This window comes from Aspergillus pseudotamarii (assembly GCF_009193445.1).
Source record: "Aspergillus pseudotamarii strain CBS 117625 unplaced genomic scaffold BDV38scaffold_95, whole genome shotgun sequence".
NCBI classification, from domain to species: Eukaryota; Fungi; Ascomycota; class Eurotiomycetes; order Eurotiales; family Aspergillaceae; genus Aspergillus; species Aspergillus pseudotamarii.
The window spans coordinates 72,442-84,817 of NW_022475109.1; the positions used below are offsets into that span (position 1 = coordinate 72,442).

The 12,376-nt window shown below is 48.9% G+C and overlaps 5 protein-coding genes across 5 annotated transcripts; 2 read left to right on the plus strand and 3 right to left on the minus strand.

Moving 5' to 3' along the window:
• Window positions 1-49: 49 nt before the first annotated feature.
• BDV38DRAFT_262803 (serine/threonine-protein kinase) lies at window positions 50-2,909 on the minus strand. The gene is made up of 5 exons (XM_032056134.1): window positions 2,491-2,909; window positions 2,262-2,411; window positions 1,033-2,208; window positions 613-977; window positions 50-553 (listed from the first exon to the last, which is right to left on the minus strand). Exons 1-5 carry the CDS (start codon window positions 2,510-2,512, stop codon window positions 356-358), a joined length of 1,911 nt encoding a protein of 636 aa, XP_031907998.1. The 5' UTR covers window positions 2,513-2,909; the 3' UTR covers window positions 50-355.
• A 391-nt stretch (window positions 2,910-3,300) lies between these two features.
• adaB (chromatin-binding transcription regulator ADA2) lies at window positions 3,301-5,421 on the plus strand. Its single transcript, XM_032052882.1, has 3 exons — window positions 3,301-3,570; window positions 3,630-5,024; window positions 5,115-5,421. The coding sequence occupies exons 1-3, from the start codon at window positions 3,478-3,480 to the stop codon at window positions 5,181-5,183; spliced, it is 1,557 nt and encodes a 518-aa protein (XP_031907999.1). The 5' UTR covers window positions 3,301-3,477; the 3' UTR covers window positions 5,184-5,421.
• On the plus strand, window positions 5,422-6,827 carry BDV38DRAFT_227518 (enoyl-CoA hydratase/isomerase family protein). The gene is made up of 2 exons (XM_032052884.1): window positions 5,422-5,887; window positions 6,038-6,827. The coding sequence occupies exons 1-2, from the start codon at window positions 5,659-5,661 to the stop codon at window positions 6,631-6,633; spliced, it is 825 nt and encodes a 274-aa protein (XP_031908000.1). The 5' UTR covers window positions 5,422-5,658; the 3' UTR covers window positions 6,634-6,827.
• Window positions 6,828-8,297, minus strand: BDV38DRAFT_227472 (mannitol-1-phosphate 5-dehydrogenase). Its single transcript, XM_032052883.1, has one exon. The coding sequence runs from the start codon at window positions 8,185-8,187 to the stop codon at window positions 7,021-7,023; it is 1,167 nt and encodes a 388-aa protein (XP_031908001.1). The 5' UTR covers window positions 8,188-8,297; the 3' UTR covers window positions 6,828-7,020.
• Window positions 8,298-9,716: 1,419 nt separating this feature from the next.
• Window positions 9,717-10,974, minus strand: BDV38DRAFT_275546 (SUR7/PalI family protein; the record flags this gene model as incomplete). The annotated part of the gene is made up of 3 exons (XM_032058052.1): window positions 9,717-10,010; window positions 10,064-10,435; window positions 10,918-10,974. 3 exons carry the CDS (start codon window positions 10,972-10,974, stop codon window positions 9,717-9,719), a joined length of 723 nt encoding a protein of 240 aa, XP_031908002.1.
• Between the last annotated feature and the right edge of the window lie 1,402 nt (window positions 10,975-12,376).

The window sequence follows — 12,376 nt, forward strand, 5'->3', positions numbered from 1 at the left end:
AGATGGTTACAGCTTGGATGGAGGCTCACAGTCGGAAAACAAGACTTTGTTCAGAATCCTAGATGATCCATTGTCTATGAACTAGTCATGTCAAATGACATTGATGCCTTAGAAAAAGTGATTGCCCGAACAATCCTAGTGCATACCCAGCCTGGAGAGAAAAGGAGAAAGAAAAAGGGATATGAAGAAAATATGGTAGTGAAAACAACAAAATCGCTAAGAAACGATCTAAATCAGGGCTGTTAAAACAGATGCCATTGGCTCCTTGTGCTAGAAAAGGAGGAAAGACTACAGCACATAGCAGAATGCGGTTTCAACTTGAAACTACTCATTGATACTGCATAGTAGATGTTGCTTATTCGGGAATGCTGCCGAAGGATGGGTCCCGAACACTGCCGCCAGCATCTCCAAGACCAGCAACCGGGCGGTTGTAAGACCAGCCTTCAAACTGCTGCTGCATAGTCTGGGACAGAACGGGCCCTTCCACGTATGAGTCTTGAGGTGCCTCTGATGTGAACTCCCGGTCGAAGTTGGCGGTGTCACGCGCGTCAACCTACACAAGTCAGCTACGATCGAGATGCACGGGGATTGGGTGATGATTCTATCACATACCACGTTGGGTCGGAAGCTTGGTTCGTACTTCCGCTGGAGCAGCTTACGCCAATCAATGTTGGCAAAGAAATGATGCGACTTGATCTCCGCAGCACCGTTGGCACCCAGTCGACGCTGAGGGTCACGGTCAAGAAGTCGCGTTAGAAGGTCCCGAGCAGCGGCGGGTACAATGTCCGTGCTTGGGAAAGTCAGGGGCTCCTGTAAAATCTTTCGGTACATGTCGTTGGTGTTTTCATCGTAGAATGGAGGAAGACCTGTCAACATCTCATACAGGAGGACACCCAGCGTCCACCAGTCAACAGTCTTGGTATATCCATTGCCCAATAGCAACTCAGGTGCAAGATATTCAGGGGTTCCACAGAAGGCTTTCGAGAATGTCAGCGATATCAAACGGGATTGCAGATACATAAGAGGTCTTACTGTTCGTCCGATCTTCATCTTTCATGTCTAACTTGCAGAGACCAAAGTCACAAAGAGCAATGTGTCCCGTATAGTCGAGGAGAATATTTTCCGGCTTGAGATCACGGTAAATGACCTTGAAGCCGTGCAGACACTCCAATGCGCAAAGCAGCTCAGCCGTGTAGAAACGGGCACGGTTGATATCGAAACGCTGCTCTCGTTGGAGGTGGTGGAACAGCTCTCCACCGTTTACGAAAGCAAGAACGAAATACAATTTCTCTGGGGACTGGAAGGAAAACTTCAAGGGGACAATGAAAGGGTTATTGATCTGTGCAAGCACCGATCTCTCGGCCAGAGTGTGCGTGACTTCCGACCGTGAAATGATGTGAGCCTTGCGGATAGTCTTGAGGGCATAGATACGACCTGTATCTTTCTTCATGACCTGCATGACCTTGCCGAAACTACCTTTACCGACGACCTTCAGCAACTCAAAGTCCTCCAGCTTCAAGCTTTGCTGCTTGTTCTCGACGAACTTAACACCAATTTTGATCGATCCGGTACCGAATTGAAGGTCCAGCCATTCTGCGCCCAACTGGCCCAAATGGCGCTCCTGGGCTGCGTGAGCCGCAGCCGCCTTCTGATTGTCCTTCTTGCTGAGTTTGGGATCCTCCACAAACTGTTGGGCTTCTTCGAAGCGTGGGTGTACCTTGACGGCACCGAGGAAGATATCCTCACTTCGGCCAGCACCGGGCCGAGCGGCCGGGTTTCGGAGATAGAGCTGAACATTCAATTCCGTCTTACGGGACACATCGAACTTGAAGGCGGTATTGTCTCCGGCCCAGAGGGGATTTTCGGGCGACCCTGAAACTGCGTCGACAAAAACCTGGTTCTTCTCGAAATCCAACAGAGCGTAGGGAAGATACTTTGTCGAATACCGACCGTGGATTGTGGGCGCAGCATTGATACCCCCGCTAGTCGATTGAGGACGGCCATTATGGACGAATGATGCGGCCTGGCTATGAGCGGAGTGGGAGGACGAGGAGCTCGGGCGCATAGCATAGTTGTTTTGGAAATGCGAATTGAAGATCTGTTGGTACTGCGGGGAAAGGGCGAAATCCCGTCCTTCGTGGAGGGTGACGATCAGGATACCGGGCTTGACAGGAGCCACGGGAGGCGATACGAGAGATTCCGAGGCATCTTTTCACATGTTAGGACGTGCCCGTGATAACCGAGAGACATAGATTACATACTGATTCCATTGATGTTTGACGTGGGAATAGTTGGAGTCGGAGCCTGCGAGGCCACAGGGGTCTCTTCGCCGGGCTCGCCCTTAATGGTGGATGTGGATGAGGACCGGGTAAAGGTTTGCGTCAAAGGAGCAAGGTGGGTTTCCTTTAATTCTATATGAAGTGGGTTAGATAGAGGTCAACTTGCAGAATGGGCCAAATTGATGCTATATATAGAAAGTAAGGGACATACTTTTGGTGAGTTTCCAAGACATTGTGACAGGCGGTTTAGGATATCCAGGATAAAGGTGAGAGAGAAAACAGAATGCAGTAGGGTCTTGATCAAGTTTGTCACAGACTAAATAAAAAAAAAAAATAAAAAACTAGGGAGGGAATGAAACAAAAAAGGAGGTCGTTCTTAGTACTCCAAAGGGTTGGTGCAGAGATGCGGTACCGCCACAGCCACAGCGGTCAGAAACACACAGAGAAGGAAACCTGAGGGGGGATCAGGGAACTGGGATCAAGAGATAAGAACGATGATCGGAGACTGTACAGGGAGAAGTTAAGAAGGGGGGAAGAACAACAACAACAATAATAACCAGGGCCGGAACAAATTCCAACAACGACCCAGATCTTAAAAAAAGAAAATAAAAAAAAACAAGCAAGATGGACTCTGTCTGAACGATGGAAAGGGAACAAACACAGATCGAGGGGAAAACCAGAAGGGGGCACGGGAGAAGGAGGGGGGGCAAAATCACCCGCCATCATTGGGTCAGGAACATGGCTGCCTGGGTCCATTCCTAGGACACCTGAGGCACCAGTGCCCCTGGGGCGGTGCAGATCCCTGAATATTCAGGCTTCCAAGCCCACTAGCCCCGATGGCTAAGCCACTTTGCCCGCCGGGATCTGGCGATGCCGCTATGTACCGAAGCTAACTGCAACTTCAGCTCCCAATAGAGATCAGCCAGCGCATCGTCATTAGGAACTTATCTCTCCCGCTCGATTGACATATCGCCTGTGCCGAATAATCCGTTCTTGACTGGCCAGTTGACCGCCCGCTCACCTGACCGATCCCCACTTGACTGCGGAGATTCCCCTTCGCGTTCTCCGACTTCCCCATCTGGACCATCTCACAACTTGATCGGATCGCCCCATATCAGCCCTCTATCACCACAAGAGGGCGCAGAATCTAGTCGAGACGGCTCAGGATACAGTGGAGGATGAAAGGGATTCACAATCGATGGGCGTAATACGGAAGAAGACCGCCTCGCGCGGCACGGAAGCTGGGACCAAGTACCATTGCGATATCTGTTCGGTGGACGTGACTTCAACGGTATGGAGGCACCGATGTCAATGAAATCACACGGGCTATATCTAACTGCAGTGTAACAGGTTCGTGTATCGTGCGCCCACCCCACCTGCCATGAGTACGATCTCTGCGTTCCTTGTTTTGCTGCCGGAGAGAAGTCCAAGAACCATGACCCGTCCTCACATCCGTTCCAAGTGATTGAGCAGAATTCGGTTCCGATCTTCCAGGAAGATTGGGGAGCGGATGAGGAACTTTTGCTGTTAGAAGGCGCGGATATTTATGGGTTGGGGTCATGGGCCGATATCGCAGATCATATCGGTGGTTACCGAACCAAGGAGGAAGTACGAGATCACTATATCGACACATATATCGACAGTCCGAATTTCCCATTACCCGAACGCGCCGATCCGGATGACACGCGACTATCCGACTCGATCTCCAAGGAAGAGTTCCAGTCCCGCAAGAAGCGTCGCATCGAGGAGCGCAAGGAGGCGGCCAAAGCAGCTCCTCCGACGACACCAAAACAAAAACCTACTGCCAGTGTTCCGGCTTGTCACGAAGTGCAAGGTTATATGCCTGGTCGTCTCGAGTTCGAGACGGAATTTATGAACGATGCGGAAGAAGCAGTGCAACATATGACGTTCGAACCGGGCGCTGGTGAAACGGCCAACGGTGAAACCGACGCAGAGATGGAGCTGAAGATGACGGTAGTCGACATCTACAACTCACGCTTGACCGCCCGAACGGAGCGCAAGAAAGTTCTGTTTGAGCACAACTTACTTGAATACCGCAAGAACACGGCATTGGAGAAGAAACGCACCAAGGAGGAAAGGGATCTACTAAACAAAGCGAAGCCGTTTGCTCGAATGATGAACCATGATGACTTTGAGGAGTTCAACAAGGGCTTAGAGTATGAGCACAATCTACGGTTAGCCATCACACAACTGCAGGAGTGGCGACAGATGGGGATTGGAGACCTTAAAGGGGGAGAAAAATACGAGCAAGAGAAACAACAACGCGCCCAGAGACTCGTGCCACAAGGGTCCTTTGATCGGTTCGCCAGCACACGACCGAAGCAGTCACAGCAACCTGAAGGCCCCTCTGCAGCCAGCCAGCTAACCACACCCGAGCTCCCTTTGCGGTTACAAAAGGCATCCGGCGCAAACAAGGCACCGGAGCCGGTCAACCAACCGATGAACGACTTCGACCGAGCATTTGCAAGCAACGGAGACGGCCTCACGACGCCGCAGCCAGCCAAGACGAAGTTCGTAGTCCAACCGCTCAACGGGGTCATTCCATGGAAACTAGAGAACGACGGTGCACCCGACCTCCATCTCTTAACCAAGGAAGAGGTGGAAGTATGCAACGTGCTACACGTCCAGCCCAAGCCCTATCTAGTAATCAAGGAAACCCTCCTTAAAGAAGCAATGAAACAGGGAGGAAGCTTGAAAAAGAAGGACGCGCGAACTATCTGCAAGGTAACACATACCCATCGTCCATTCTACTAAAAAAAAAAAAAAAAGAAAGAAAGAAAGAAAGAAAGAAAAGAAATCTAATCAATCCCATAGATCGATGCGACCAAAACGGGCCGAATTTATGATTTTATGGTGCACAGCGGCTGGATCAACAAGGCATAGTCCAAGTGATGAATGAATCGACAGTTTTATATCCAGGGTGTCAATGGAACGGAGTTGGGCGTTGCCGGGGTGGTATAAGTGTAGAGCATCAGAAAGGCTTGAAGCGGGCTTTATTTTTACTTTTTTCACCCTTGTCATCAAGAACTAATTTTGAATACACAAACACATACAACACTCTGAGCGAGTCCCTAAACTTCAATACCCATCTACTAACAATAGTAGTCAATACTAGTCCCAACTACTAGTGCTAGTAGTATCAGACCAAGCAACTCCCAAAACTCCACATAAATAATCACAAAAATAACCTTCTCCGCATTTCGGCCCTCGGCAACGCTTCCCCATCAACTAAAACCAACAAAAGCCCCCAAGATAAAAACCACGACAACCCATAACCCCAATAAGTAAAAATAAAACCATCCACAGATCAAACCCAAACAACAAAAGAAAGCCAAATACCGAAAAAGAAAAGAAAAAAATGTCCTTCAAAACCCCACCCCCAACCCCACAACATGCCAAAGTGGCCTTCCCCACCCCAAACGTCCTACAAGTGACGCTCTCACGGCCGAAGGACCTAAACTGCATAAACACAGCAGGTCACAATGAGCTGCACGCGCTCTGGGAATGGATGGACGAGGAGCCGAGCATCAGGGTTGGGGTGTTGACAGGGGAAGGCAGGGCGTTTTGTGCCGGGGCGGATTTAAAGGGTATGTTATATGGTTATTACGTTATTTCAGATTAACTCCTGATCTACATACATATATCCATCCCTCTATTGATCTACAACGTCTACTATTGTTATATTTGATTGGTTTGAGATAAGACACGGGATAAATGGACTAATTGAGTTGGAATAGAATGGAACAACCAAGTGAATAGTGCCGAAGGATCGAAACGACAACAACCGTCGTCCGGATTCGGGGGTCTTTCCCGACGGAGTGGGAAGAAACCTATTATCTGTGCTGTGAATGGGATCTGTCTGGGTGGTGGATGTGAGATGATTGTCAATGCGGATATGGTGATTGCGTGTGAGAAGGCCTTTTTCGGGTTTCCCGAAGTTCAGCGCGGAGTCGTTGCGATTGCGGGGGCGTTGCCGCGGGTGGTACGCACCATTGGGCGACAGCGGGCAATGGAGATGGTCTTGACGGGGCGGCGGGTAACGGCAACTGAGGCGGAGAAGTGGGGATTTGTCAATGAAGTGCTGCCCACGCCGGAAGAAGTGGTGACGCGCGCATTGGAGATAGCGGGTCAAATCGCGGCGAATAGTCCCGATGCCGTGATCGTCAGTCGGGAGGGGGTCAAGCTGGGCTGGGAGGGCGTTGGAGCTGAGGAGGGCAGTCGCTGGTTGATCGACGGGTGGCAGAAGAGGCTAAATGAAGGCGAGAACATCAAAGAGGGATTGAGGGCATTTGTGGAGAAGAGGAAGCCAACGTGGGTGGATAGTAAATTGTAGATGCACTTCAGAACGACAAATGTACATTTACGAAAACACCTATACACTTCTACCAGAGCGAGAATTGTAATTCCTACGGATGCCACCTACACCAAAGACAAGAAGAATCATTTCATAATCATTAATCTCATTAGACTCTTATGCGCTGCACTAAGTCAATACAAATCATCATGTATGCTAATCCGAGATCCCATTGAATGCTTCCATTCGCGCCGTCCATATGTTCGCCGTATCCCATGCAGTTCATGCCCGGCCAGCGGACAGAACAGTTTGATATCATATCAAAATCCCTCGGGCGATCCATATATGTGATGGACTCGGGACCCTTCGTTTTCTGGTAATAAAAAGGAGTATAGTGATGTGTGAAACGAGCGGGAATCACATCGCTTATTTGGCACCTTGTTGGACCATGGACACACGCTCTACCACATGAGAATAGAGTGGGTGGTCCTTCTCCAATCCGGTAAGCTGAGAGGTGGCGTCCTTGGCCGAGTTCTCCTTCAGAATGCGAGCAAGCTCGGAACTCTCCTCGTCGCCTGGGACGTTCTGGAAGCGAAGAGCCATCTCGATGGCGCCCAGCAGAGCATCGAACTTCTGGCCGCGCTCTGCGAGCTGCGAAGCAGGTCCAATGAATCGTTCCTTGCGAGACAGTTTGCGGAGAGGAGCACGTCCTACACGCTCAACGTTGTCTTCGAGATAGGGGTTGGAGATACGGCTGACGATCTTGTCAACGTATTCCTTCTGTTCCTGCTCTGAGATCTCATGCTTGGATACAATGAGAGAAGCGGTCTCCTCAAGCACCTTGTGCACAGTCTCGCGAATCTCTGGGTCTTCGAGGGCCTCAGCGATCATCTTCTTGCCAAGCTTGTGAGCATAATAGGCCGTGGTAGCATGACCAGTGTTGACGGTGAAGAGCTTGCGTTCGATGTAAGGTTCGAGGTGGTCCACCCAGTGGATGGCAGGAATGTCGGGATGACCCCATTCGCCAAAAGGAGTCTTTTCCACGGCCCACTCGTAGAACTTCTCGATGCGAACATTGAGACCACTGTTCGGGGGCTGGTTAGGGACGATGCGGTCGATAGCCGAGTTGGCAAAGCGGGCACGCTCGGAGAGGGTCTCCAGACGGTCAGGGTTAGTGTGCTGCTTGATATAGCCGTGCAAGGTATCTGTAGCACCGATAGCGTTCTCACAGGCGATCACAGCCACGGGCTTCTTTTCGGTGCGCGCATCAATACCCTTGGCAATGACTGGCGCGATGAACTTCAGGATGTTGGGACCGACAGCACAGGTAACCACATCTGCCGATGCGATCTCCTGAACGACGTCGGCCTCATGCGTCTTAGAGTTGATAGCGCGATAGTTGGTGATAGTCTTGGTGCTTTCACCCTCTTCGCTGACCTCCGTGACATCGTACGACGGGGTCTGCTGCAAAGAGTTGATGACGCTATCCATGACATCAATGAAGACGACTTCATAGTCGGCAGCGTGGAGGAACTCAGCCACAAAGCCACGGCCAATGTTTCCACCGCCAAACTGGATTGCCTTTTTACCCATAATGAATGGTTGATAACGGTAGGATCCAGATATTGTGTTTCAACAGAAAGTGGAAAGGGGGTTGTTGTTGTGGTGGTGCTGGTGATGATGATGGAAGTAGGATAGAGAGAGTATAGGAAAGTAGTAGCGGTGGTAGAAGTAGATGAGAGAGAAAAGGAGGATGGGATATCAGAAAGAGATCCTTGTGAAGTAGAAAGTTTGTTGTTATTGTTGTTGACGATGATGATTTCTTGGGAAACAGAAAGAGGGGTAGCGAGGGGTATATGTACTACAAAACATTTGACGATGGCAGACAAGAGAGGGGTGAATGAAAAGGGAAGGAATGATGCAGTGACGCTTCGTATGGAACGGCAAAGAAACCAAATTCTGGGCGAGAATGGAACCCCTACAATATCCTCATTCACGACTGGTGGAACTGGAGTGGGGAAGGGGGAAAAACGTGCCTATGGGAATAGTATCAACTTAACACATGGGGACTAGGAACGCAGTCTTCCGGAGGGCTCAGACTCTTTCTGGGGGAATTGTGGCTATTCCCGTGCAAAAACAGGAAACGAGGGGATTGGTTTTCGTCATTATATTGGGTATTAGTTCAAGTCATCAATCCAACCAGAACCTCAGAATTTCTGATCCGGACCATTCCGTGATCGTCCTCGCGATAGGGTCATGAATCTGATTCGGTATCACGTTACGCAGGAACTTGAGACCCAATTGTCACCCGATATTCTCTCTTTACAGTTACACTTTGAACATTGTCCAGTCGGGGTTACACTCCACTAGGTGACCATAAAACGACTCACCTTTAGCCGAACGGGCTAGTTCGACTTGCTGCCCATACTCCGGCCTGTACGGAGTAAGTTGTCGATGAGGTTATGGAATCCCTGCAAGACAAGAACGGAACGACCTCTGATCTTCTTCATTTCCCCCTCGCAAATAGGACTGGTCAATTCCTCCCGATAATTTTCCAGTCATGACAACGATAAGTCGTAGTCAACTTAACGTCATCATTTGACATCCCTTGAATCCATCGAGTGACCCACTATCAACGATAGAATCGCAGGTATAGCGGTTGGAACGGAGGGAACCGGGTTGCCTCATTTGGCGAGACCTTTTCACGGGTCCACTCGTGACGTCGCCATCCGCGGGAGACCCAATTTTTTTCTCACACTATGAGTATGATCTCAAGACCCCTTCCACAGCCATACTGCCATTGTATTGCGAAAAAGGTCCACTTCACCAAACACTGTTACAACATCATCGATCAAAAATCAACAGATAGTCATGGAATTTCTTCTCTTGGGAATAGAACTGTCGAGATTCAGTGGGGCTCTGATCTTTTTTTTTCGACGTATATCCAATTTGGGGCTCCAATCCCAACATATTTGCACAAGAATCACTCCTCCCGATTCGTTCCCTTTCCTTAGTTTTCTCTGATGTTCTTTTCGTTTTTTTCCTACTTTTCCTCCTTTAGTTAATTTCACCACCCCCTCCTTTTCTTTATTCCTATTATTCCTCTCCATTCCGTTCCTTTCTTAGTCCCCCTTCTGGTTCGACTCTACCGAGTCGGAATCCTCGGCCACCGTCTTCGGTTCTGCCACCGGTTCATACTGGTCTGCCGATCGGTTACGGTCCACCAATACCGTAAGTAAACTGACAATGCCTCCGACCAGCAGCAACCCGACGGCAGCCCATGTCATTCCTAAAAATTGATGCCCATACGTCGCCGTCACACCGGACTCCTCTCCGTGACGATTGATAAGGTTTACAAATTGTAATGCAACCACTGTTGCGATAATGGACGGAATGCTGAGCATAGTGAAACTGAGCTGTGGGCCTTCTTAGTACCGGATGGGATCTAGAACGTCCAACGGGGGCTTACCACGAGAGAAGAAACTTCTACCACTGTCTGTCTCGGTCCTTTCGCGATCACGAACCACAGTCGTTCCAAGACCGCCAGTCCCGCTAACCCTATCCCAATACAGTAGAAGACACCCATGCTCTGGGTGGTAGCACCGAACGTGCGTAGATCATCCGTGATGGAACTCGGCCATCCCAGGCTAGATAGTGAGGTGCTGTTACCAGCATCTTTCGTTAATGCTTCTGTCGCATTGAAGGAGAACAGTAGCGATGGGTGTGAACATGCGGTCCAGTTTCGACTTTCTGCATGTAGAAATCCCTCACAGTAGGACATGACATATATCGAGTAGAAGTCCCGCATCCCCGTGCCATTGCCTATCCTCGTCGTATATATCTTCGACTGTCGTTAGTCCCTGCTCATCCAAAGCGAGTGTGACGAAGGCTAACACACCGTGAAGACATCTGTATCTAATAAAAGGTTTGTTTTCGTTCCTGCAAAGAGGCATAGTATGCCCAGGATAAAGGCGATAAACGCGGTTAATGTGGGTAGTACGTCGCTCCAATTGAGCATCTTGTCGGTACTGTGCTAATATCTGCGATAATAATCTCCGCTGTAAATCTCCGCTCTTGAACTCTATCACGCAAAGTCGTGGCATCATGGCATATACATAGTCCTGCGCTGGTGATAATCCTCCGGTAGTCACCATTCTTCGAGATGGCGAACAAACATTCATCCATACTTCGGTCACTGAAGCAAGACATGCCCCGATCTCACATTTCCTCGAGGCACCTGTGCAGTCGACACTAGTACTGTACACTGGCAGTTATCAGCATGTCGGAAAAAGAAGATCGATGGATTTCATTGGCCGGATCAACCTCCATGACTTGCAGCAGGAATGTTCGGATATAGACGCCGGGTGGGTACTGTTGCATGCGATAGGGCTCCAGCCGATCTGGGGAATGTGTGCGCCAACGCCTGGTATGCTCGATTGTGAGGTACGAGGACGCCCAGTCCTGAAAACAGGTTTCCATATATACCAAGGGGTAGGAATCTTCCTACTGTCGTAATTTCGTTCTAGCCCTCTGGCATACAACGTCTCCGTTCAGCCCGTCGATGACATTTCTCAATATTACCGTAACTTATTGAGGTTGAGTTTCGAGTCTTTCTTAGAGATACCCCCTTTCAGGTGTTTCTAAACAATGCAGAACTGAATTATTGTGTTACCAATTCGATGCCATTGTACTTTCGAACCCTCACAACAATCAGTAAACCCCTCCCACATGACCACCTTCCGACCTGTCAGTCACGATACAACTGCCTACAAACCGGCTACCGAAGAATCATGTCCCCCTCAATAGACCTAGTAACTACTAGTAGTTCCACCCATCTATTAGCAAAATCTACCCGGATAGTTTAGAGAAAGAAAAAAAAAATTACGTATCTCCAGACCACCCTCTATGAAAACACCCACCAAATCTGCCCACAACTCATTCAGTTCACTATGACTCATAACAACACTTCCCACCATGCTTCTGACACATAAAAGCATCTACTACGATACTTTGCCACCTTCATAAAAAGGGGGGGAGCCGGCAGCCGAGGTGGCACCAGACATATACGTACATACACTACGGGCCGATTGGCATCGGCCATATTTTCAAGTTACCGACACTCACTTACAGACACCGGTAGTGGTTCCACTGTATGTAATATCAGGTTAGGTGATTTGGGGGTTAATTAATACGTTTATATATTTACTGGTGTGTATGATTCCGAGGTCTTGGAAATTTTATATACTAGTCATTGCTTTTATAGTTGCCGTGTTTTGGGGGTTATTGTAGTGTTTACTGTCGCGGGACTGTTGCTCACACCTTGGTATATTCGATATAGTATGTTCAAGGAAATATTCTTCGGTGGTGAATAAGTCATGCTATATCATGTATAAACCACCTAATTTCATAAATAGCTAGCTGTCTGGGGCTAGCCCATCCATTTGCTTTGGGCTTCCTTCGATATGTAGATAGATGCATGAATCCATGTCAGTCCTTCTCATTATCGGACTCGCTATCGATAATAATCTACATTATGTGTTGTTGATGATTCTGAAATTAGAGCAATTGCTTCAAGATGCTAGCAAGATCTTGAAAAATCCGACTATACTGATTCAAACTAGAGCACTGCCAAGAAACACGATACTATTGTTAAGAGATTCCTCCCTAGGGTGGCTTTATTGGGAAGTTCATTGGGCTAAGGGCATAAGTTGATGGATTGGATACCATCCTTAATCTTAGAGATATAGCTCTCAAATTCTTTTGGATAGCCATGGACGGTAGA